General features: G+C 53.9%; 1 protein-coding gene across 2 annotated transcripts; it reads left to right on the plus strand.

The window, feature by feature from the left end:
* The first annotated feature begins 9 nt into the window (after nucleotides 1-9).
* Nucleotides 10-23,869, plus strand: EXOSC7 (exosome component 7). Of its 2 annotated transcripts, XM_024566163.4 has the most exons (9): nucleotides 31-115; nucleotides 3,969-4,158; nucleotides 7,352-7,453; nucleotides 7,755-7,849; nucleotides 14,872-15,037; nucleotides 16,174-16,244; nucleotides 20,661-20,784; nucleotides 21,809-21,964; nucleotides 23,627-23,869. In XM_024566163.4, exons 2-9 carry the CDS (start codon nucleotides 4,078-4,080, stop codon nucleotides 23,729-23,731), a joined length of 900 nt encoding a protein of 299 aa, XP_024421931.2. In that variant the 5' UTR covers nucleotides 31-115; nucleotides 3,969-4,077; the 3' UTR covers nucleotides 23,732-23,869. The 2 variants fall into 2 exon arrangements, with proteins under 2 accessions (XP_053786447.1, XP_024421931.2); XM_053930472.1 differs by lacking the exon at nucleotides 3,969-4,158 and having other exon boundaries at nucleotides 10-115.
* The last annotated feature ends 728 nt before the right edge of the window (nucleotides 23,870-24,597 follow it).

Consider the following 24,597-nt stretch of genomic DNA (forward strand, 5'->3'; position numbering starts at 1 on the left):
GGGGCGCGCTCGGCTCCGGGGCAACGCGGGCTGATGACGCAGGGCGCGGCCGGGCGGCATGGCGTCCGTGTCGCTGAGCGAGGCGGAGAAGGTGTACATCGTGCACGGCGTCCAGGTAGCTCCAGCAGCGGTGGCGGCCGCCGGTCTGCACGGCCCTCGGGTCGCCCGGGAGGAGCGGCGGGTCTGGGTTGACCTGGTGATTCCGCGGCCCGCGGTTGCAGCCTAAAGCCGGCAACGCGGGCGTGCTTAGAACCGGGCAGCGAGCGTCCATTTAGGACTGAATGCGTACTGGGTTGAGCCTTCCGGGTCTACAGGGTTCCGAACCTGGGTAGGGAGCTGTAGGTCGCGTCCCTGAGGCTTTGTGGAGGGAGCCCTGCCCCAGGACCATCTCTGCGGCCTTCGCGCGTCGCTTTCCTGTGGGTGTGCGCTTCTGGCCCGCTTTTCCCCGCCCGGGGGCTGGGAATCACAGGGCGAGAGAAGGCACCGAGGCGAAAGCGCTTTGAAAATATAAATGGCCTTAGAAATAAAGAGGGAAGGTGTTTAAAGAGCGGCTCCACAGCTCTTAGCACAGTTTTTACTGTTTCCCATTTGCCATTAGAGAACTACGGGCAGCTACAGCTTTTCTAAGATCCTAAGCGCTCACTCTTCAATCCCTGGTTGTAACCACGCCAGAAAGAGGTGAAGAGTGTGGGGCCTGGTAGTGAGCTACCGAGGGAAGCCAAGTGCGTCCTCCTGGCCTGTACCCTCCCCCCCCAAACCCCCTAAGCCTAGCCAGAATCCTGTGTAGACCTGATCATTTTGTGTTTTACTTTTCACTTTTAGTTCATTGTGGTTAATTTCAGCTCTTCTGGCGTTCCTTTAATGTCAGTCTTTGATTCCTGTATTATTTCAAAGATGAATATAAAATAATGGTAATGAAATGCAAGGTGTCCGTGGGGGGACCCAAAAAGGCCCTGGAATTTATTTATAAAAAATTGTGTATTTATTCTTACATCTTAAGTCACCTTCAAAGTACTCTCCATTTGGTACAACGCATCTGTCGAGACGTTTTTTCCACTGCTCAGAACAGTTTTGAACTTGTGGATTTTGATGCCTTTTAGTACTTCTGCCATTTTTTGTTTCACCTCTTCACATCGGCAAAATGTTTCTGTTTGAGGACTTTTTTCTTATGGGGAAACATAAAATAAAGTCCCTGGGAGCCAGATTGGGTGAATAGGGAGGGTGGGGCACAAGAGTAATGCCATTTTTGGTCAAAAACTGCCGAACACTCAGCGTGATGTGGGCAGATGTGTTCTAAATCTCCCATCACGAAATGGGCAAATGCCATCAGAGTCTTCAAAAAAATTCACTGAAGCCAAATGCAGCCTCTCACAACACCACCAGCTGGTATACTGATACAAATGGGTTTCTAAAACATTCACCTAGCTGGGGAAGCCTGTATGTACTACAAGGGCTTACCGTCTAGAATATAATTCTGGGTTTTGGGGGGTCTCCCCTCATATATCAAGGGGTGCTATAGTTAGTGGAAGCCAGAGAGACTAAGGAACATTGGGGGCTGTAATGCCCTAAAGCCTTCCCCAAGGAAGTAGAATTGCTCTCCTAAATCCATGTGTCCCTTCTGTGTATCTAGTGGACTCAGTATTTCATTCATTCCACCTGGCCCTAAGGGTCTTAGAGGCTCAGCTACCGCCTCCTCATGGATCTTGGAAGGTGATAATCAACTTGTCTGTACAATACCCTACTTAAGGCCTGGCCAGTGTCCAGCACTCGGGAGGTACTACGTAACGGTGATGGAGCATGGTAGGCCTTAAAGGAGAGATGAGTGGGACAGTGTTTTCAGTTTTTAAATTCAACCTCTCTCACTGGTAGCATGGACACATTAGGGCCCCAGTTGCTCAGCTCTGTGCAATTGATCGAGTAAACCTCTTCGCGAGCATTATTAACATTGGCCACAAATTTGCTGTGTTTATGGAGGAGCAAAACAGAATTTACACGATTTGAACAGAGATCAGAATGCAGGTGAGTGAGCCTACCGCAGATGTCCACGGACTCTGTTCTAAAGTCACCTAAACTTGGGTCGAATTGGTTCCTAGGTGCCAGCAGCGCACCTTAACCAGTGCCCAGCTGGAATCCTGTTCTTGTCCCTAAAGACCTAATCGTTTTGTGTTTTATTTTTCATCCTTGGTCCTCTTTGGTCAGTTTCGGCTTCTGGTAACCCTTGCCCTCAGCCTTGATTCTGGGATGTTTCATCTTGGTGGTTGTGGCGGTAGGTAGAAGCAGTTGAAAGTAACCTCACAGTGGGTGTGGAGGATTCAGGTGCTAGTTATGTTAACCAACAAACTGGCTCACGCAAAAAAAAAAAAAAAGTTTATGAGAGGGATATAAATGTTTCTCCAGGAATCTAGGGGCGCTTACATCCTCAGGCTCGCTCTCCTTTGCTCGTCTCTGCTGCCTTTCTTACCTTCTCTGTGCTCTCCTCTCTCGGCTCTCTGTGTCTCAGGCCTTGTGGTAGAGGCTGTGGTTACCTCTCAGCTCCTGGGGTTACAGTTCCCTTGTGTAAGAAGCCAGCCCTTGTAGTTCTCTTCTAGACTCACCGCTGGACAGAATCACTAGGCTCAGACATGGCCACCGGGGAACAAGCTACACTTGAAAGAGAGCAGTTTGTGGGCAGGAGGATGAATCGTTTTAGGTTCTGGCAGAAAATGAAACCTAACTGAGATAATTCAGGAGACTTTTATGATGGGACTCTTTTTAACAGCGTGAGCGGTTTTCGGGCAACCAACAAGAGATGTCGAAGAGCCAGAGGAGCGACCACAGGGTGGAGCGACTCCCTCTAGGCCAACGGGGCGCAAATGGTGCTCCCAGATGCAGTGATTGCTGGGCGGCGGAGGAGGGCTGCCCACAGAAGTTGTAGTCTTGGGTAGATGTAGGCACTGTCAGAAATGTGGCCCCAGGTCAGGGGTGTGTGCGTGTCAGGGGGCCACTCTTCTTCCGGTACCTTCCGTTGGCCAAATTCAACCAGAACCAGAAGAGGGAGTCCAGGTGATACAGTTTGGAGGGAGCCAACCTGGGGTACAGATCGGGGCAGGGATGGACGGAGGATGGACCTGAGGAGGTGGGGAGGGGCTAGTGGGAAGGTTGACCAATCAGTATCTTAATATGTGATCTAATTGGTTCCTGTTAATCCCCTCTCAGCCTTTGAAGCTGAGGTGTCCCGCTTTTGTTAGGTGGGTGTTCTGTCCCAGGTGCAGACGGTTGGCCCCACCCAGAAGCCTGGTCCTGTCAAGGCCATTTCATTGCGCTTTCCTCTGCAGATGAAGGGAAAGACGGAAGGTGCAGCTGTCTGTCTCTGTTTCTCTGCTGTGCATCCAGCCTCACCTGTAAGCCTTGCTGGGGCAGCAGCACAGAGGAGGGAGAACAGGGCCGGAGCCTGGTCTTCAGCCGTGAGCCCGAGCAGCCAGGACTCAGCCGCTCAGTCTGGCCATGCGGGGCACTTGATTTTGAGCCCCGTGCCGTTTCCGTTTCGGGACCCACGGCCCAGAAAGACTGCATCCATGTGCTTTGCAGGGTGAACAGAATCACGTCGTTTCAAAGGCCGGAGGGGCTACTCAGCAGGCTTGGAGAGTGAAAGAGGGGCAACGTCTGGTTGTGGTTGTGACCACTGTGTCGTGGGCCTGGGCCTGCGAAGCTGGACCGGTCAAGCTCCCTTTCCTAAGTGGGGTTGTCTTCTACTTGGGGAGACACCCTAGTCTCTGCTCGCTGGCAAGCTCTGAGGCACTGGGCAAGCCAGAGCGATGCCTCGCAGGGGTGCCAGCACCTCAGAGAATCTCTCGAGTCTGAAACCCTCCCAGGGGAGTTGGATTAGTAGAGCTGACTTGTCAGCGTCTGTTAGGAAGCGATAGGACTGGGTCACCTGGGTAAAGCAGCTCTGGGCTGAGTCCTGTGTCCTTCTACTCTGTCACAAACAGGACACGGTGGCGCCTCAACTCGATATCCTCATCTGTAACCTGTCCGGGGCATTTTGGAGGATTCAGTGAGCTAATACCTGCGCCCAGAAGCAGGCGGAGGGAACCGCTGATGGGAATCCTGGGGGCTGCACCATGCGGACGGGTCCCCCGAAGTGACCTGTGGTGTTCAGATTCTCCTGGAGCTCTGCAGGTCAGGGTTGCTCCGCTTTCGAGCTGAAGAGACAGGCTCAGAGCTGTTGAGGAACTGGCCCAGGTTCACAAAGCTGGCACGTGACAGTAGAAATTTAAATATAGGTTGGAGGTGCCCCCACCCCACCACACCCAATGGGCAGGGGTGCTGTGATCACAGAGGTAACAACCTAGAAGTCACCTGGAGCATCCCGGCCTGCAGAAGCCCCTTATCTGGAAAGGTGCCCCTGTCCCTGGCTGAGGGCAGGGCTCTGCTCCCAGGCCCATCACTTGTTGGCATCTCTGTCGGTTTTTAAAGAAAGCTTTCAGTTCAGGGTGACCCCCGTTTTTAGGCGTCCACACCTGGACAAACCCCCTTGCTCCCAGATACTACAGGTGGATAAAAAACGCGGCAGGTGTAAGGCCATGAGCCGAGCCTAGAGGTGTGGGTGATTTCCTGACTTTTATGAGGAAAACTGGGTTTTTTAAAACATCGCCCTGTGCGCAGTGATTCTCGGGCTAGTTTGTTTTGTTTCGTTTTTGGCTTGTTTTGTTCCTCTTCTTTTTGAGTGCTTTTTTTTTTTTTTCTATTAAAAGAAAGGTACGGTTGTTGTATCCTTTGAAAGGAAAATTTGTAGCTTCTTGTTTATCTCCACTTGTCACTTGAGCCTTTCCCTCAGAGCCTTTCCCAGGGGGCAGAGAGTGATTTAAAGGCTGCAAAGGCAGGATCTGGTGAGGCCCCGTTTTGTCGCCTCTCCTGCCCCATCCTGGAACAAGTAAGTGGGTTGTTACCACAAGGCGCTGTGACACAGTCTTTCCAGGGTGAGTGGTATTTTCAAGTAGGTGCTGGAAGCCCTGTGCCCTTGTGGTCTCCTTGCTTTCAGGGCTGCCCATCTACCCTTTGAGGGAGGCCTGAGCCAAGTTCTCCGGCATAGTGAAGAGGCCCTGGAGATGCAGGGGGTGGTGTGGGATTACGGTGAAGAGCGCTGCCTGGGAATTCAAGTCCTACCTACGGCTGTGTGACCCTGGGCCAGCCATTCAGCATCTGTCCACCTGTTTTTCTACTTGTACAGTGGATTACTGTGCTAACTGGGTAGTGCTTTTAGAACGTTATCTAATATATACTAAATGCACATTAAATAGCAGTTACTGTTAATACTCGCAAATAATTGTGCCTAGTTTGATTCATAGATTGTAGAATTAGAGAAATACCTTTGAGGCCATTTAACTCGATCTCCTTCTTTTTACAAATGAGGAAACCAGTCTGTAGGGGGAAGGGTCCTGTCCTACCTGGGTCAGTCAGTGGCAGGACCAGGCCCGGAGCCTACGGCTGATGCTCCCACCGTGCCTGCAGCCTGGGAAGGGCTCCTTGTCAATGATGCTCCTGGGCCAGGTTTCCACTCCCCTAGCAGGGCACACCTAGGGGGCGGGGCAAACTGGAGTCAGAGAATGACCTAGAAAGCCTTCCTGTTCTGCGGATGGGGTTGTGAAGAGACACTACATAGTTTTGAGTTCTTCCCGGAGGCTCATTCTCCCCGACTTGAAATTCTGTTGCTTTTCGAGTCCACTCCCCCCAGACTCCAGACAGGGGTTGCCTGCGGGGCAGGAGTGGCGGGATGTGGGTGGGCTCGCAAAGGGACTTCAGTTTTTTCCCCTTTAACAGGAGCTGAGAGAGCAAAAGGGCCGAAACACGCATGGCACAGTGGTAGCCGGTGCTGGGGCGGGGGGGCAGGCAGCATTTGGCTTTTCTGTGCTCTGACTTCTCAGAATAAAAACGTCAAGCCCAGGCAGTCAGCCGGGGGGTTAAAGGTAAGTTTCTGAAGTACAGGTAACGTACTTCAGGACAGTGCTGTCAACATTGGAGGAGCATTAACCCCTTTGAGGATCTGATGATTCTAATGATTCTTTTACTAAAAAAACAAAAAACTGATTTCAAAAAATGCTTGCAAAGAATGAGGAAGATCTCTGTGAACCGATGTGGAGTGATTTCTTACCTATGTGCAGGTGTTAAAAGGAAACACAGTGTAAGAGTATCTGTAACAGACCACCCTCATGTAAGAAGGGGACATTTAAAATATTGCTGTATCTGCTCATTTGTGCAAAAGAAATACAGAAAGAATGACCCAAGAACCAAAGAGATTGGTTCCCTGCCGGGTGTGGGTGGGAAAGGGGAAGGGGAGATGCTGAAAATAGGGACCAGATTTCTCCGAGCTACCTTTTCTGGTAGCCTTGACGCCTAGGGCCCTGGTGGCAGGCCACACGGCCAAAAGGTGAATGAGTAGTTAAAGGTCACCAGGATGTGGGGGGCCCAGACTGGGATGCGGGCTGGTGCAAATGAGTAACAGAGCCACGCCGAAGGACGGGACAACAGTTGGAAAACAGTATTTTGAGCGGGTAATGTGTGGCTGAAGGCAAAGGGAACTCTGCACAAACACTGTGCCCATTAGTGGGTTTGCTTCTCACAGGGGCCTGGGCTAGCCATTCTGAAGGTACTTTGTTTTTAAACTAGGATTAAACAAATACCTAAAAACATTGTAGATAAGGAGGGAAGTTACAGACAAGACAAGGAGGAAAGTGAGAACCACCTCTCAGTATGAACACGTGGCTTTTTAACAGCTACGTGGGTAGATACAGAAGTAGACGCAGGTGTGCGTGCGTGGGTCAGCGTGCATACGCTTTCCTGTTCTGTCTGCCGAGAAGCTCTAGAAGCAGCGATTCCCCTGCGGCAGCAAACCTACTTCCCACCCAAACCTGGTTTTCCTCCAGTAAAGGGAAGCAGGGCTCCTGGGGAAGGGGCTGACCCCAGGGCAGGGGACAGGGAGAACAAGAGGCTGGGATGTCTTGTGTTGTTGGAAAAACAAGAAGTGCTGACGAAGATTGCAGGTTGTTGAAAGAACGCAGGAAAGCTCCGGTGGCCACACCAAATCTGGAGCGACAAGATAAATCCTGGCAGTGGTGGGTTATAGCCACAGCGCCAGACGGACACTGAGTTCCACTGACGTCAGGGAGCAGTGGAAGACGTTAAGTAGGGCTGAGGGACACGCAGTGCCTGGGCCGCTCTGAAACCCATCTTTGGCATCAGGGGTCGGCACACTTGGATGACTCACGGAGAGCAAGACGCACTGCCCGTTTCTCTAGGGGAATCAGAAGGAGTGAGTTGGCTGGCAGCCTGTTGGTTTGGGATCACAGCCTTAGGATTGCGGTTGTTGCCTTAGGAGGACCTCCGCGTGGATGGCCGGGGATGTGAGGACTACCGAGGTGTCGAAGTGGAGACCGATGTCGTGTCCAACACCAGTGGCTCCGCCAGGGTCAGGCTGGTGAGTGCTGGGGCCGAGGCCCGTCCTGCCCGGGTGGGGGCCGGGTGGGCCCTGGGGAGCCAGCTGTAGGCCCCTCCGGGCCTTTGCTGCACAAGCTGTTCTGGGGGAAATCCAAGGCCCAAGCCAGACTCTGGGAGAGGGTCTGTCTAGGCCTGAAAGACCCCTCGCCTTCTCAAAGGGCCACTTTCCAAGTCCCTGCACTGCTCTTAAGAGAGTGGCCCTGGGTTTGTGTCTGGGAGGGAGGTGGTCGGGGGCCTGGCTGCCGGCCCAGAGTGAGGACCCTTCTGTCGTTTGTCTGCAGGGTCACACGGACATCTTGGTGGGAGTGAAGGCAGAAATGGGGACGCCGAAGCTGGAGAAGCCGAACGAAGGTTACCTGGAGTTCTTTGTTGACTGGTCAGTACCACGCAGACGCGTTTGAAGAGAAACGACGTAAAAGATGAAGGTTCAGAGAACGGACCTCTGGTCTCCTGCTGAGCCCACTTTTACTTGGTGGTCAGTCCTCATTTGTCCAGCCAGCGGGTGTTTTCCGAGTCCCTCCCTCGTGCCAGGCACTGGGGTGCGTGGAAGCAGGTGCTGGGTGGAACGCTGCCCTGGTCCTAGTCAGCGGGCCCTCGCCAGCCCATTTTCCCCGCCTGGAAGAGGAGGGCGTCTGCCAGGCGCCCTGCACATGGTTGTTAGGAGAGCCCAACGAGATGTCAGATGCTTTGAGAAATAGCAAACACAGATGATAAGGACCATTTGGTCTAAAATGCCCCGTTTCCCCTTCTGCTCTAGCTTTGCAGAAAACTTCTCAGGACTTATTGGCCGCGCAGGGGCTGGGGCCAGCCAGGCGGCCTGACAGGCTGAGGGAGTGGCCGCTGGGCAGGCGGTGTGGGTGCTGGGAAGTGTGGAGTCCACAGGCTGTGCAGCCAGCCAGCCTCGATGCTGGCTTCCTTCTCTGGCCAGCTGTGTGACCTCAGGCCAATTGCTCAGTCTCTCTGTGCCCACGTTTCTTTGTCTAGACACTGGAGATGGTAATACTGTTGTGATGATAAGGAAATGAAACAGTGAAGAGACGGCCCCTAGAATGACTGGCTCCCATGGGCTTTCTGTCCGTGTTCTTTCTCTCCATCTTGTCACCTCCCTTTTTCGGGGGTTGGGGCTTTTTGGAGGGTTGCTGACCCAATATCATCTTCTGTCTGTAACTTCATCTCCAGCCGGGGGGTGACGGGGCCTTCTCGAGGTGGGTAAGGGTCTCCGATGGCTGCTGTCAGGTGCAGGTACATATTATTGGTACTGTATTGGGGTCTCCGAGACCACCGGCACATTGGGAGATTTGCCGGAAGCACTCACAGGACTAGTATAGAATTGTACTCGTGACTACGATTTATTAGAGCAACCAAAATGCAGCGACACCTGTGTGCAAGGTGACTCTGAAAGAAAACCCGGTAGAGACTCAGCACACAAGGCCTCCTTTTGGGTGCTGGTCATGTGAGCGCCCTCTGCTGAACACGCCACAGTACCGGGCTCCCGGAAGGAGAGCAGGTGCCAGCGTAAACCGTATTTTCGCAGAGACGGTCTGGCCACAGTGGTCACAGGTCCCTGTTGGCCGGGAACACTCCGGGCTGAGGGCCACCCTCTTACAGCTGGCAGCCTCAGGCCCGCTGGGCCAGCCTGTTTCTGCGCAGATGCTAACCCACATCTGCACAGTAAGTCATAGTCTCCCTGGCTCCCTTCCAAACAGACGTTCATCTTACAAGCTGTTAGTGAGGAGCATGAGTTCAGAGAGGGTGAGGGACCCTCACAGGGTCACACAGCCAGGTCTCTCCGACTCCGGGTCTTTGCCCCTTCTACTTTGTGCAGCCTTGGGGAGGCCAGCTTTGGAGGGACATTGTGCTTAGAGGTCCCAGAATCTGTCTGCATCCATCTTTCTGGCCAGTCTTCCTTCTGGCCCCTCCCTGCCCCCTGCCCTGGCCCCAGGGCAGGTTCCTTGCCTGGTCCTACGCAGCTGTGAGTTGTGCGGTGAAAGCAGCCCATTCTTAGTCACCGCGCACGATAGTGACCTTGTTCAGGCGTCCAGCTCACCTCTTCCGTTGCTCCTGGAGGAAGAGAACTGCCTCTCCTGGCCTTGATCTGCCCAGCTCAATGCAGTAACCAGTCCCAAAGGAGCAGACTCCACGTGTGCGGCACTGCAGCTTGCTTTCCCTTTCTTCCTCTTCATCGTCTTCTACCTCTTCGTCTTAGACCCAAGACAGTCACCCAGGCGCACCAAGGAGGCGTTTGGTGGGAGAGACCTGTTTCACTGTGGCTCTGCGTTTGAACAGGACTTAAGGTTTGCCTGCTGCTCTTGTCCCTTTCTTGTCCCAGCTTTAAAGGGCAGGGGGGTGTAGGTGGAGAGGAGCCTTTGAGCAGCCCTTTGCAAGACCTGCTTCTAGGACTAAGCCTCTCTGTCCCAGCTGAGAGTGGCTGCCTGCCGGTCTCTGTCCCCCTTTGCATATCTCAGAAGAACCGTGACAGGCCTAGGAGCCCAGTCCCCAGGGAGGGCTGAATCTCCCAGGACCGGTTGCCTGACGGTGGCACTCAGTAGTGCCTGTAAGTGGCCCAGTTAATGTGATCGGCCCAGCCGGTGGGATCACCCTGAGAGACCCATGAAACCCCATTTTCCTGCAGAGAAGGGGGAGATCATCAAACGCCTCTGGCTGCCTCCTTTCTCAGAGCCTCGTTGGAGTCTGCAAGGAGCATCTCTAACTTGCATGAACAGATGAGCCCCTTTACTCTGATCCAGGGAGTAGGAATGTCTCCTGGGCGCCTGTGGGTGTGCCCAGCAGTAAAGGCGCTGCCCTCTTTCCCCAGGCCCCGGGTAAGGGCCTCTGCTGGAGAGGGCAAGGCCGGAACAGAACTCTTACCCAGCAGGAGGAAGGCTTTTGGGTGGGGAAGAGGGAGGGCCCCCTCCTGCCGGTCTGAGCCCAGCTTGACTTAACTACTTTATCGGCTACTTCCAGGTTTTAATTATTTAAATTCCCAGGGGTAGAGAGTTCTCCAAAAATGAATTGCTTTTCTGTTGACTTATTCTACTTCAGTTTATCTGCCTGGAACAATGCACGGAGTCTGAGGTAGACACTGCCCCCCACCCAGCTGCCCTGACCCTGACTGCCCCTGACGCCCCCACACCAGTGGACTAGCAAAGACTCGGGGTTCCTGAGCTCTGCTAGCACTTCCCCTAAACTGGGAGGAAACTCAGCCCTCCCGACTTCTGTCTCATGTCTTTGTTAGTTTTGCCTGAGAATAGGCCATTTTAAGTAAGAACTTTGAAACGCTAGGGAAAGGTGATTCCTATCTAAAGCCCAGAGGAAAGGTCAGAACTGAATGAGCTGGCGCGTCATCCTGGGTTACCCTGGGTGACGGTCCATCGAGGCGCTTCTCTGCTGTCTGAACACACGTCGGTGGGCTCAGGAGCTGTGCTTTAGCCTCTCAGAGAGGCGTCAGTTTGTAATTGGGGGACTCTTGTGCTTTACGCTAATATTGAACCCTGAGCTTTGAGCCCTGAATCGGTGGGTGGAGCCACTTGATCTGTTCCGTGCCCGCTTAGTGCTACTTGAGGGGCACTGTTCTTGCCTGAAGGGCCTGGGGCGAGGGCCAGGCAGAGTGGAACCTGCAGGAGCCATTCAAGGCTGCTGTACTCTGATAGTCTCCAGAGTTGATAACTCTCCCAGCAACTTCAAACAAAAGCTTAGGAGACAAACTCACAAGGTGCTAGTATTCCCAACCCATTCATGGGGCCGCTTCTGTTGGCTCAGAAATGAGCGTGAGTTGGAGGTGTCTGGGCCTCTCTCGGGGCTGGGTGGCTGCTGGAGGGCTCCTGAGTCAGCCTGGGCCCAGGCACCTGCGGAAGCACTTTCTTGGCATGGGCCCGGCCTGACTTGGCTGTAGGACTCCACCATGGGTTTGCAGGCTAGCTTGATGTGAGGGGAACCACAGTGGGCCTGGTGTCTGAAGTCCCACTGCAGGTGGACATGGCCTTGGTCTCTGCCTATCCCAGTTAAACTGGAGGGAGACATGCCAGGCCGGGGGAGTGGAGTGGAGGTGATGAGTCAGGAGGGGTGGGGAGCTGGGAGGGCCTCACTCGCAGGGTTTTTATTAGTTGATCCCTCTCCCTAAGCGATTTCCTGACAGCCCTGGAAGAGTGGACCTTTGTGAGGGGTCTGCATTGGTTTGGGTAGCTATAAAAACATAAATCACCTGGTTTTGTGCTAAAAATCCTAAGTGTGTACTCTCCCCTACACCTCCTACTGTGATGCCTGGGAGCAGGGGCTCGGATGACCAGCTTGTGTTTCTGTCTCTTTTTTAACTTTGTGCCTGGTAGAGAAACCCTTTATTTAGGACTCCCTTGATCTACATGCCTTGACTCCAACATTTGTGGTCTACCAGTAATTCCCCAGACCCGAGCCCCCACTCATTACTTTGAGGCAAAAGTTGACGCCCTCACTGACGTTAGGCTACAGGCCAAACCTGCACAATGGCACATTCGGCAGAGTCCGGCGAAGCCTAGTAGACGAGGGCCAGGCTGCCTGGGTTAGCGTCTCAGCTCCCCAGTCTCCAGTTATGTGGCCTTTGGCAAATCACACCACCTTTCTGTGACTCGGTGTCACTGTCTCTAAAATGTGGTTGACAGCAGTGCCCCCCCCAGGGTCGTGGGGGGAATTAGATGAGGTAGTACATCTGAAGTGCTCAGCACGATGTCCAGGACGCGGTGAACACTTCTGAAAGGTGTTAGTTCTCCTTCCTTGTGAAGTGAGCGAGTTGGACCACCTGAGGTCTCCCAGGGTCGTCCCGAGGCCGCAGCCCACCTGCAAGACCTCTGTTTCGCTGATGGAGGCTTTTATTAAAGTTGAGTTAACCAGTCAGGGCACAGGCCTTGGTTGCAGGCCAGGTCCTCAGTAGAGGGTGCGCTAGAGGCAACCACACATTGACATTTCACTCCTCCTCTTTCTCCCTCTCTTCCCCTCTCTCTAAAAATAAATAAATAAAATCTTTTAAAAAATAAATTGAGTTAAAATGCCTTCAGAGCGGGGCTGGAAGCTTGCCCATCTCTGTCACTCCCTGCCACTTACCTGTGTCTCTTTGTGGAGAGAAGGAGTCACACAGCCGGCCCCTGTGGGCATTTGCAGTTTAGTCCCCTGGAGACAGCCTCTGTGGTCTGCACTCCGACTACCTCTCCCAGAAGGGCTCGTGCTGTGTAAGTGCCCCTAGTGATGGAGAGGGGCCCTCACTTTCCTGTCGCAGCCCTTCTCCCCATTCTTTGGCAGAACACGGGGCTCTGGCTTTTCTCATTGCACCCAAGGCCCTGCACCCCCTCCCCCACCCTGAACAAGTTCCTTCTTTCTAGCCTCCCCCTCAGAGCCACTCCAGGGTCAGGGCACCCTCTAGACGCAGGAGTGTCCTGTGGTCCCATCCGCCTCCAAACTTTCTCCTCTGCCTGTCTACCAGCCATGCTGAAAGAATGCTGTGTTTAAGAAAAGAAAGAAAAAAACTTTTAAAATGGGAAAAATTTCTACTTTTAATTAGCCCGGTGTCCCCAAAAACCCAAACAAACCAATTGTGTGTGGTTGTGTAGGTAGATGAACTCAGCCCGTTGGAGCTGGGGTGCTCTGTAAACCCGCCCTCAGCGCTGGGGAGGCGCTAATGCCGCACCTCCCGAGCAATGACTCACCCCCAGGGGGACGTGACCCACTGTAATCAGGGGCAGGCGAACATTTTAAGCACAAGCACCGCGGACTGGATTTGTCTGCACAGGGACCTACATAGATGTGTTTTAAACACTTAAAAGATGGAACTTAATACTGAGTGCTTAGTGTTTGAATTAGGAACAGGTTGTGTTTTGCTGGCTATGCAAAATAAACTTGGTCCTTGGTGACTTGATGATTTCACCATAAATGAGCTTTTTTTCATGGTTCAGTGTCAGGCCAGCAGAGGCTGGGAGAGACCAGCGGGGTTGCAATGGCAGCAAGGAAGCTTCTGTTGGGGACTTTAAATTGGGGCTCCGCTGGCTCATGGTGGTCAGGGAAGACTACAGGATTGGAGAAGCAAAGTTATTATACAGCAGTATACTCCAGTGGTTTTAGGGTTCATTTCTGGGCCTATATTAGGATGGACGGGACGAAGGGGGCATTTCACTCTGTTGGACGAAATGATGCCTTTCAGCATCACACAGGTGGGCCGGGCGCAGCCTTGAGCTTTCACGCAGGTTTAGCTTTGCCTGGACCCCCCACCCCCCTCACTCTGCCCTGCCTGTGGCCTGACCAGCTTCTACTCATCTTCAAGTTTAAGGTCTCCTGTAACCCTCAACACTGATGGAGGTCCTCCCTGACCCCCTACTCCTGCTGTTTGCTCACGAAACGCCCCCCACTGCACTGGACTGCTGACGTGGGGTCTGCATCCTCACACAGTGTCCGAGTCTGCCGTGCCTGCCCCACGGCGGGGCCCGCCACATGGAGCAGTGGGTGCTTGGGGGGGCTGCGACCCGAGAGCCACAGCGTGTGGTTTTGGGGAGCCCATGCCGACATCCCTGGCTTCCTGCCTTTCTGGGCCTTACTCATTGTGTACAGTGACCGCTGGGCTGTTTACTTACCTCTCAGATGCATTAAGGGTTTGGTTTTGTGAAGCCAAAACCCTCCACGGCTTCCTGTTAAACACTTGAGTAGTACCTCGGGCGGCAAATGTTGACAGGTCTTCATTCTTTGCTGAGGTAATTGGGCGTAAAGTTCAAGAGGCCCGAGTGGAAAAGGTCTTCTCTTTGAAAAATAGCAAGTGAAGTAAAAGAGATAACCTACTGTTTAATCGGCCGCAGTCCGTCTGTGTTATGTTCCTGCTTTTCAGCACAGCGATAAGCCAGAGTTTATGGCGCAGCTCTGGCACACTGCCGTGCGGTCTTCTAAAGCACCCCGGGAAGATTATTATCCTTACGTAGTGGCTTTTGCTTAGAGTATCATCACGCATTCCCAGGCTGTGAAAACTAGGGGTGGCGTGTATAATGGAACCCCTCTGTAAGCCAGACTGTTTGATTCTCTGGGCTTTCCGCCTGCCAGAGGAGGGTATTCGTTATACTTTCAGGGTAAGAGAGCAGATTATTTCTGGCCATGGTCCACTTTACCTTTGCTCTCTTGTTTCTCTTTGACCAGAGACGACTTCTGTTGGGAGTCAGGGGACTCCCATCACACACTGACAAACCCAGGGCTCGGCGCTGGTCTGGCTCGTCGTGTGCTTCTGTCTGGAGGCTGGGGAAGTGGCAGCTACCATCCTTTACTCATTTCAGTGCCCGTCCTTACAGCACTGGCTCTTGCAACACCCCACAGGGCAGCGGGGATAAAGCCTAGCCCCTTTGCCCTCTGCGTTTGGAAGGACTCACCGGCTTTTCTGTTGCCTTTCTGTGTGTGTAGTTCAGCCAACGCTACCCCTGAATTTGAAGGTCGAGGAGGCGATGAGCTTGGCACAGAGATCGCTAACACCCTCTACCGGATATTCCACAACAAGAGCAGCGTGGACCTGGAGGCCCTCTGCGTCAGCCCGCGGGAGCACTGCTGGGTTCTCTACGTGGACGTGCTGGTAGGCACTGCGCCGCACCGCGGGCCGGAGACCAGACCTGCCGGCTTTCCTTCCCGGCGCTTTTCCCTCCCCAAGGGGACGCTGTCTACTTCCGGGGTGAGGTTAGGTGGGAAAAGATTAGTCTCCTGTAGGAGGTTTTTTGTTTTGTTTTTTTTTAATTAAACGTAGCCTACACATAGTGCCCTCCTATAATTCTAAAGTTACAAGCAGTCCTATTACAGTAGCACCTAAAATTACCCACAGAGACTGTCAGGGGAGAAAAGGCAAGAGGTGACGGTGCCAGACAGCGGCGAGGGCAGAATTCAGACAAGTTGGCACGTTCCCCATGGAGTGATGGCAGGGTACAGTGACACCGAGAGGCAAAGCGACTGGCCCGGGAAGTCTCAGCTTGAAAGTGGTGATATTATTAGTCCTCAAAGCCAGGCCTTGGGCTGGAAAGTGCCAGTGCCCGCTCTTGACCTCACCAAGTCATCTTCCCTTGAAAACACCCTGTAACCCGCCTCCTCTGAGCCCCTGGGTTCCCAGGGGTGGACCTCGAGGCCCCGCCTCCTCCTTCCTCCGTAGTCTGCTCCTGCAGTGGAGTATACAGGGGCGGTTTGCAGCCCTGGCTGATCATCAGGACCACCTAGAGGCCGGAGTAAAACACGGGGTCCAGGGCCTCATCCTGCATTTTTAATGGGCTCCCTGGTGATTCCGACGTCCAGCCGGAGTTAGGGGCCGGCAGGTGCACGTGCATGAGGACACGTAGTAGGAGAATGACGCTCCTCAACCTGAGCCTGGCGGAGCTGCAGCGTCGGGGCCACCGTTTCTCACTTGTTTGGAAGCTGGACACAGTTCCTCTTTCAGTGCCCGTCGGCCTGGCTGGAGGAGACCCACCGTTAGAGGCCCGAGTCTCGGTACTGCAGCCATGGCCAAGTGTGGCCTCACACACGTGGCCCGTGTGAGCACTGCCATGACCGGGCAGAGCTTGCAGTGGGGGTGGGCGCTGTCCGAGAGCCAGGAGAGCAGCTACGCACACTCGCCTTTGCTTTCTCGACACGTGGTCAGCCTCTCTTGGGAACTGGTAGCCTTTGATTGGGTGCTACTTAAGTAAGACGTGATGCTTTTCCTTCCTGCTCACTCCCTGTCTGCCTTAGCTGCTGGAATGTGGCGGGAATCTGTTCGATGCCATCTCCATTGCTGTAAAGGCTGCTCTCTTCAATACGAGGTGAGTCTTCCCGGAAACAGCCCCAGGGCCTGCGGTGAACCTGGGCCAACCTTGTGGTGGCACACTGAGGAAATCTCTGCCGAGGCTCTGGGGGAAGATAGCAAGCAGTTTAGTGTTGAAAATGATGGTATTTAATGTGATGCTCCAGAAAACAGAGATCTCATCAATTGAAACTAAATCTGCATATATTCCTGTGTTTATTTTTTATATTGTTATTTGCATAAGTAAACATGTTCCATGAAGACAAATATTAGAGAACTACAGAGAAGCAAAGAGAGTAGAAGCCAACTGCAGGTGAAGTGTCCGAACACTGTTCCCGGGCAGAGGCCCTGGGGGCAGGGGCGCTGTCTGTCTGTGCTCTGCCCTGCCACCGCCACCGGGGCCTGACACGTCGCAGGGGCCCGGGTAGCCCTTGACTGGACACGTGGGAGCAGGAAGTGCTTATGCCTCTGTGGTTCGGCTTCCCTGGCAGGCTGCGTAGCAAGGGACGAGGCACTAGCCTTTCTGGGAGCTGACGTTTCCTCAGACCTTCCCCACTCTGCACCGGGCTCTTCGGGGGAAGTCTGCAGCATTTGGAAATAAACGTGACCCTGGCTGGGTGGCCCAGTTGGTTAGAGCGTCATCCTGATGGGTCAGGGTTGTGGGTTCAGTCCCTGGTCCGGGCACGTGCAGGAAGCAACTAATGATGTGTTAGTAAGTGGAACAGCGAATCGATGTCTCTCATGTCTCTCTCTCCCTCCCCCTTTAAAATCAGTAAGTAAAAATTAAAGAGAAGAAACACGGGGGAGGTGTTCATTCCACAAGAGAGCTTATGTTTGGTAGTGGGGGCCTGGGGGCCCGGGAAACGAGGGGTGGAGGCTCCCAGGGTGCAGCCTGAGGAAATAGCGGGGTACGCGAGCAGAGAGGTTGTCTGTGGAGCGTGTATTGCAGCTTCGAAGTGGTGAGGAATGGGGAACAACCTGATGTCCCGACATGGGGGGTTAAAGTCGACACAGCAGCATATTTAGAGATTTGTTAATGTGGAAAACCAGCCACTAAATACATTCCTCTCATCCTGTTTTGTCGTATTTTACTTTTGCTAATTCTTATACTTAATGTCTGGAAATATAGACACACATATCCCAAAATGGTCACTGACAATCTTCCAGGGCTCATATTATGGATGATTCACACTTATCTGTATTTTGGAGTTTTCCTCTGGTGAGTTTAAGCTGCCTGCATAATTTAAAACGAAACAAACAAAAACAAAGCTCAGCGAATTTGGGTCAGAAGTTGTGGGATGGAATATGTGCCGAGAATGACAGCTTGCCGAGCCCTCACCCGGAGCGGGGCCACTGGATTCTTGGCTGAGACAGTCGAGGGTCTGGCCCTGGCGGCCACTGGGGGGCCCGAGTGCCAGATGCCGCAGCAGCCACCCGGGCCCGGCTGTCTTGGAGAAGGAGGGAAGTTGCCATCTGTTGCATCTCAAGCCTCAGAAGTCACGCCCTGTCTGCCAGCTGGTTTCTGTGGGCACTGGGGCAGACAGGGAGTAGAACCAGCTGAGGCTCCTGGGCTGGGGGAGCGGGAAGAGGCGTGGTCAGGCAGACGGTACAGCAGGATGATAGAAGCCAGCAGCTCGGGTTGGGGAGGACATCTGCCGTGGGCATGGCCCTGCAGGCAGCAAGGAACGGGGACGCCGCAGGGCACTGGGACCCTGGCTTGTGGAGAGACCTTTGATGTAGTCAGGGTCCTTCAGAAGGGGAGAGACCAGTCTCCAGCCCTTCTACCGAACCACACCGTGGCCAAGGGGTTGGGGAGGTGTGTGCGTGTGTGCGTGTGTGTGCATGCGTGTGTGTGCACGTCCACGCACTGGTGCTTATTTTTTAACATACAAAAATTCAGACCGCTTGCCTGATCTGTTCAGGCAGGATCTCGCTTAGTACTTACACCCGGGCGCCCTGTCGTGGAGACGGCGGCCAGGGCGGGCCCTAGCAGGGCTGCTTGGTCCTCGCGGACATTCTCTGGCTGCAGTTCTTCCCTGGTTGTTGGCTTGTGTAGGGACGGATGAGTGGCCGGAGAGTGGGGGGGGGGAGGGGCGAATTTATTTATTAAAAATTGTGTGCTTATTCTTACATGTGGAAACTTCAGTCAGCTTCAGAGTCCTCTCCATTTGATGCAATATGCCCATCGAGAGGTTTTTTCCCACTGCTCCAAACAGCGTTTGAAGTTGTCGATTTTGATGCCTTTTAGTGCTTCTGCTGTTTTTGTTTCACCTCTTCCATGTGGGCAAAATGTTTTCCTTTGAGGACTTTTTTCATCTGGGAAACAAAAAAACATTACTCGGAAAGAGATTGGGTGAACAGGGAGGGTGGGGCACAGGGGTCACGCCATTTTTGGTCAAAAACTGCTGAACACTCAGCCCAGTGTGGGCAGGTGCACCTGTAAACCACCCATCATGAAATGGGCAAACGCATTGCAAGAGTCTTAAAAAAAAATTTCAGAGAAGCCAAACGCAGCCTCTCACAACACCACCCGCTGGTGCACTGCTACAGATGGGTTCCTACAACACTCACCTAGTGGAGGAAGCCTGTACTACCAGGGGCCCACCCTCCAGAAGATCATTCTGGGTTTTTGGGGCTCCCCCCCTCACTGAGGAGAGGGCTTTTGTTAGAGGGACAGGGGAGACCTCTAACGCAGTTTCCATTGCAGGCACCCGTTCCTGGCTCCTCCATCCTAGACTGGAACAAATTGATTCGTGGGTTAAATGTATTTTTCATCACCCAGTTCAAGAAGTGGCGTTGCCAGCCCCCCAGAGCCCCTCTCGCCCTGTGCCCCTGAGCAGTCACCACACTCACGGAGGACAGCCACTGTCCTAGAGCCACAGATTGGTTTTGTACGTGATGTTTTCTCTCATGTGTCTGCCTCATTCACTGAGCGGCAGGTTCTGAGTTGCCCGTGCTGTGCCCGGAGTCAGAGCTAGCTGTGTGCTGTGTGCTGCTCCATGTGGGAATGTGCCGCAGCTTGCCCAGTCTGCTGTGGACGGCGGACGGGTGTCTGGGCAGCTGCCAGTGGGGGCCGTTGCAAGCAGTGCTGGACAGGAGCATTTTGGGGCATGTCTTCTGTGCGCGTACTTGTGTGTTTCTGTTGGATAAGGGTGACAGTTCCGGGTCAGAGGGCATGGCTGTGTTTACTTTCAGTGGATCCTGCAGGGCAGTTTTCCAAAGTGCTTTTATGAAACGATTCTCCCACCAGCAGCGTATGGGAGAGTATGGGCTGCTCCGCATCGTTGCCGACCGCTGGGTTTCTGTCTTTTTAATGTTAGCCACTCTGGCGATTGTGTCTTGGAATCACAGTGCAGTTTTAATTTGCATTTCCCTGGTGAATATTTAAATTGAGTGTCTCTGTGTGTTTATTGGCTGCACGAATAGCCTCTTATGTGAGGGCTCTGATCCAGTCTTTTGCCCAGTTTTCAGTTGGGTTGTCTGTGTCTTTTATGTTTAGTCGGAATTCTTTATGTGATACGTCAGTTCACACACACACACACACACACACACAATATTTGTTTCACTCTGGATTACCTTTTAGTTTCTAAATGACACCTTTCGATGAACAGAGTTCATGATGTTAGTGTATAACAGGTACTGTGTAGGTCTTGTGTATGTGTATTTCAATTACAGTAAAATTGAATCCATCATTTTCTTCCCTTTGTGGTAAGCACTTCGTGTCCTGTTTATGAAATCTTTGTCTACTCCAAGGCCATGAAGACGTTCCTAGTTTCTCTTCCGAAGGCTTTACTGTTTTGTCCTTCACCTTTACTCTGCAGTGTGTTTGGTACGGGTTTTTGGGTTTGGTGTGAGGTAGGGGTCAAGATGCATTTTGGATATTGAATTGCCTGGATATTGGATTGACCAAGCATTATTTTTATGTACTTACTTGTTTATTTATTATTGTTAGTATTATTTATCCTCGTCTGAGGACATTTTTTCATTGCTTTCAGAGAGAGGGGAAGGGGACGAGAAAAACATCTGTGTGAAAAAGAAATGTCCATTGGTTGCCTTCTGTACACCCCCAGACTGGGGATTGGCGCCCGGACCAGGGCTTGTGTGTGTCTGGACCGGGGCTCACCCACCCCCAGACCAGGGGCGGACCCCACAACCTAGGCGTGTGCTCCGACTGGGAATGGGGGCCTCACCTTTCGGTTACCGGACAACACTCCAGCCACCTGAGCCGCACTGGCCGGGCCCAAGCAGTATTTTTAGCAAGCCCTCCTTTCTCACGCCCCGCGTCGTCGCCTGCGCGCTTTTGATGGGAGGACAGGGAGTGCGGGCGTGGTGGGCACTGCCGCGCGAGGCGCTGGGATCCCAGCTCCTGTCCCCAATCTCAAAAAAGAAATTGTCTTTCAGGAAGATGGACATTTAATTGCGCTTTTGCTTCCAGGATACCAAGAGTTCGTGTTTTGGAGGATGAAGAGGGGTCAAAGGACATTGAGCTGTCTGACGACCCCTATGACAGCATCCGGCTGAGTGTGGACAATGTCCCCTGCATCGTCACTCTGTGCAAGGTACGAGCTCGAGTTCGATGGCTTTCGTCTTCCCCATGGGTCTCTTTCCACCCTAACCCATCAAGGTTGCTCAGTAGGTTGAAAGGTTGTAGTTCACAAAGTGCAGGGAGGTAGCTTTACCCTGAATCCAGTAGTCGGTCCTCTTAGGGGCCATTTCCAGGAGGAGCTCTTTCTTCTCTTCTTACCTGGAAGAGGGGACAGGGCCCCAGGAGCTCACAAGTAGGTGCCGAGTTACAGCAGCCGGAGTTTGTTAGACTCCTTCTGCATACCAGGCGTTTCACCAGAACGCCCGTGGGCATATTTCCTCTGATTTCCTCAGCTCATTGGGGTCTAGGCTGGGAGCATAGCGATAAGGTGGTTGGAAGGCAAATAGTCTCCTCTCTGTGGGCCCCAGTGTCGGTGTCTGTGAAATGAGGGTGTTGCAGCAACCCCCGGTGTCAGGTAGGTCAGGTGTGGTTTCCACGTGGCGCCGACATTGGGCCGTTGCGGATGTGTAACCGGCTCTGCCTGAGGCCATGCAGACGGGTCTATTCTGGCTGAGGTGCTCGCCGACCCCACGCAGGATTCACTATTTAAAAATAAGACTGAGCGGGCCTCATTCCTCAGAACTCACTCCGTAAACCCGGGGTGCGTCGCAGTGCTGGGACTGACCGAGGCCACCTGCCCTGGACTCACTCTTGAGCATGTTTCTCGGCAGGTACTCTCGGTCTCACCTTTGTCAGCCGTGACACACCCCGTGGCCTCACTTGTGAATTTCTCCCTGGGCCCCTCTGATGTGGGTGGTCTGTGAGTGACTGCCTCGCCCCACGTTTCCCGGCATGCTTCTGTCTCGGTCACACGGTGGCCGGCACTGCAGTGGCCGCATGTTGCATCAGGTATTTCCCATGTGAGCGGAATCTAAAATCTTGAACCTGAGTGGGCAACGCAGGTTCTTTGCGGGTACAGGTGTTCCTCCAGGAGGCTGTCAAGGGTCAGGGTCCAGGGGGGTGTTGCCCACACCTGTGCTCTGCTGTCCTGGCTGCAGATTGGCTATCGGCACGTGGTGGACGCTACGCTTCAGGAGGAGGCCTGCTCCTTGGCCAGCTTGCTGGTGTCCGTGACCAGCAAGGGAGTCGTGACGTGTATGAGGAAAGTGGGGAAGGGCAGCCTGGACCCGGAGAGCATCTTCGAGATGATGGAGGTGAGGCTCTGGGGCCGGGGCAGGGGCAGGGCCTGGCCGGGAGTGCCCGCTGCCTCCTGCCCCCTGGGTTGGTCACACATTGGGATTCTCCCCGTATGCACCCTTGACTCGGAGTCGGAGGACAGCTGGTGTGGCTGGTGTGAGCTGGAGGTCTGCCACTCAGCCGGGCTGGTTGCTTATCTCTCCTCCGCTCCCAAGTTGCCACAGTTGCAAATGCCAGTGTGAACTGATCATGTGAAGGGTCACCTGTAACTCCCAAATCCCAAGCTTTCGTGATCGGATGGGGGGGGTTGGCGTCAGCAAAGGCGGAGCTGGGGGCTGAGGGATGGCCGCCCCCCACAGCAGTGTTTTGGTGGAGATGAGGGGAGCGGCGGCAGCAGCAGCCCTCCTGTCAGCCTCAGGGGTGCGTGTCCCTGTGGGTCTCCCCAGCTGCTCCGGGTTCACTGGGGATGCGCCTGCCTTCCTCATTGGCCCAGCAGCCCCTCTGTGGTGGGGACCAGGTCCTGCTCATCACCTGTGTCGTCCTAGACCTTCCTCACCCCACCCCCATTCCCATCCACCTGGACTGCACGCTTCTTTGAGGCTTTGACCCCGACCGACCGACCGACCGGCTGAACTGCCAGGGAACACAGTTAGCTGCATTCAAGTGGGGTTTTTGTTGTTGTGGGGATTTCTGTTTTTATTTTTGAGTGGTTCTTTTTTTTTTGAGAGAGAGAGAGAGAGGGGGGAAGGGAGAGAAACATTGACGTGTGAGAGAAACACTGTTCAATCGGTTGCCTCTCACCGCTCCGCCCCCCCCCCCCCGCCCCCGCAGCAGGACACCTGGCCTGCAACCCAGGCATGTGCCCTGACCGGGAATCGAACCAGAGACCTTTCAGTTCGCAGGCCAGCTCTCAACCCGCTGAGCCCCACCAGCCAGGGCCAGGCGGCTTTTGCTTTAGATGAACACTGTAACACGTCACAGCACAGGTCCGCAGGCCATTGCTCCCCAGCAGGCAAGGTGCTGTCTGCACTCCTCCACCATCCCTAGAAACAGTGACTTTCCACTGAAGACTCTGAGCCCTCGCTGTCTGTCTTCTCTTTTTATCATCTTTTTGAAAGCAAAAGTGGGTGGTGGTTATGGGGCCGAGGACACCAAAGGCCCTTACCCAGGTACTGGCTCTGGTCTCATCTGAGTGGTTCCGCTTGGAGATCCGCTGGCAGGTGAATTAGAAATTGCTCATCAGGACAAGCCCTCAACACCGTCTGCTCTTCATCAGGCAGACTCTGCTTGCTCTGTGGGCTCCCTGTGCCTTCCCGCCACAGCTCTCGGCTGTGACCAAGTCCGGATTTGGGTGACAGTGTTGCCGTGGTCTTAATGGCAGCAGGAATGCTAAGCTTGAGCCAAAGGTTGAGGTGGCCTTTGCTGCTTGGTGCCCAGGGGTGGGGGTGGTTGTCTTTTCTTCCCTTGTTTAGGGTGAAGGTGTTTCCAGGATGTAACTAACTATTACGTGGTGGAGGTGTGGAGTGTGTGTTTGTATTGATCTGTTTAACTAACTACATAAGGCCCTGGGAGGCAGGTGGGAGGGCGCGGCATTGGGACGGCAGACTGGCAGAGAGGGAAGACCTGCCCGGTCAGCGCGTGGACCTCACGGTGCTGCCCTGCGTCCCTCTGTCCGGCAGACCAGCAAGCGGGTGGGCACGGTGCTGCATGCCTCCCTGCAGAGCGTCCTCCACAAGGAAGAGAGCCTGGGGCCCGAGAGACAGAAAGTCGGATTCCTGGGCTGATTCTCGCATCGACCCCCATCGCTGGAGTGCCGTTCTCACTTTTCTGTGTGAGCCGAAGTGTGTGTATATTTTTCTTAACGATTACGAATTCAAAGCAATGTTTGTACGTGTGAAATTAAACTGTTTTCTGGTCTGGTTTGGAATGGCTAGGATTCTTCAGCTGTAAGCCATGATGCGGGGGGTGGCGCCCGCGAGGGTCTGGCCCTTGTCGTCTGGGCTCCAGAGGCCAGCTCCCAGGCAAAGGGCTCTGGTCTCGGGCACCTTCCCAAGGAGACTCACTTATTCCTGCTGCAGGAGTCCAACACAGCAACAAACACCCCAGAATAGGGACCTGTGAGTACAGCGGTTCAAAGGAAATGCTCATGATAGGTATTCTGTGAAGTCCCCCCCGCCCCCCAGAGCTCTCAGTATAGGGGTCACACAGCAAAAATTCACATGCCTTGTGCCTTTGGGTGCACCAGGGGAGGAGACCAGAGGAGGCACTCTGCCCCGGGGGGCCAGCTGGGGCCCCACCTGGCTGCTGAGCCTTCCTGGGGAAGCCCAGCTCTTGCTTCCTGCCCTCCAAGACATCCTGGCCAAACTCCCCAGGGGCAGGGGCTGAGCAGCTACTTTGGTCCTTAGCCAGCCTTTCTTGTTGCTCTTGTTTTGAAATTGCTTTGTGTTTTATAACCACTCCCTGCTGTTTTGTAAGATTTTCTTGTTGTGTCAGCATTAACAGGGCTGCTTTAGAGGTGCTGCCATTTGATTACTCAGCCTGCCTTTAGGCGCTGGGGATGGTGGTGGGGTGGAGGGGCAGGTCCGCCGTTCTCCATGGCCCCAGAAGGCTCTTCCTGTAAGCCTGTGTTCTACTCCGCCTGCAGTGTGTC

This window comes from Desmodus rotundus, chromosome 8 (genome assembly GCF_022682495.2).
Source record: "Desmodus rotundus isolate HL8 chromosome 8, HLdesRot8A.1, whole genome shotgun sequence".
Taxonomy (NCBI): Eukaryota; Metazoa; Chordata; class Mammalia; order Chiroptera; family Phyllostomidae; genus Desmodus; species Desmodus rotundus.

What these genes read in the sequence shown, in the direction of transcription:
- EXOSC7 (XM_024566163.4), top strand. Translation starts at nt 4,078, where the DNA reads ATGGGAATCCTGGGGGCTGCACCATGCGGACGGGTCCCCCGAAGTGAC. An exon ending in ATTCTCCTGGAGCTCTGCAG is followed by an intron (nt 4,159 to 7,351) that starts GTCAGGGTTGCT and finishes TTGTTGCCTTAG; the next exon opens with GAGGACCTCCGCGTGGATGG. An exon ending in GCATCTTCGAGATGATGGAG is followed by an intron (nt 21,965 to 23,626) that starts GTGAGGCTCTGG and finishes TCTGTCCGGCAG; the next exon opens with ACCAGCAAGCGGGTGGGCAC.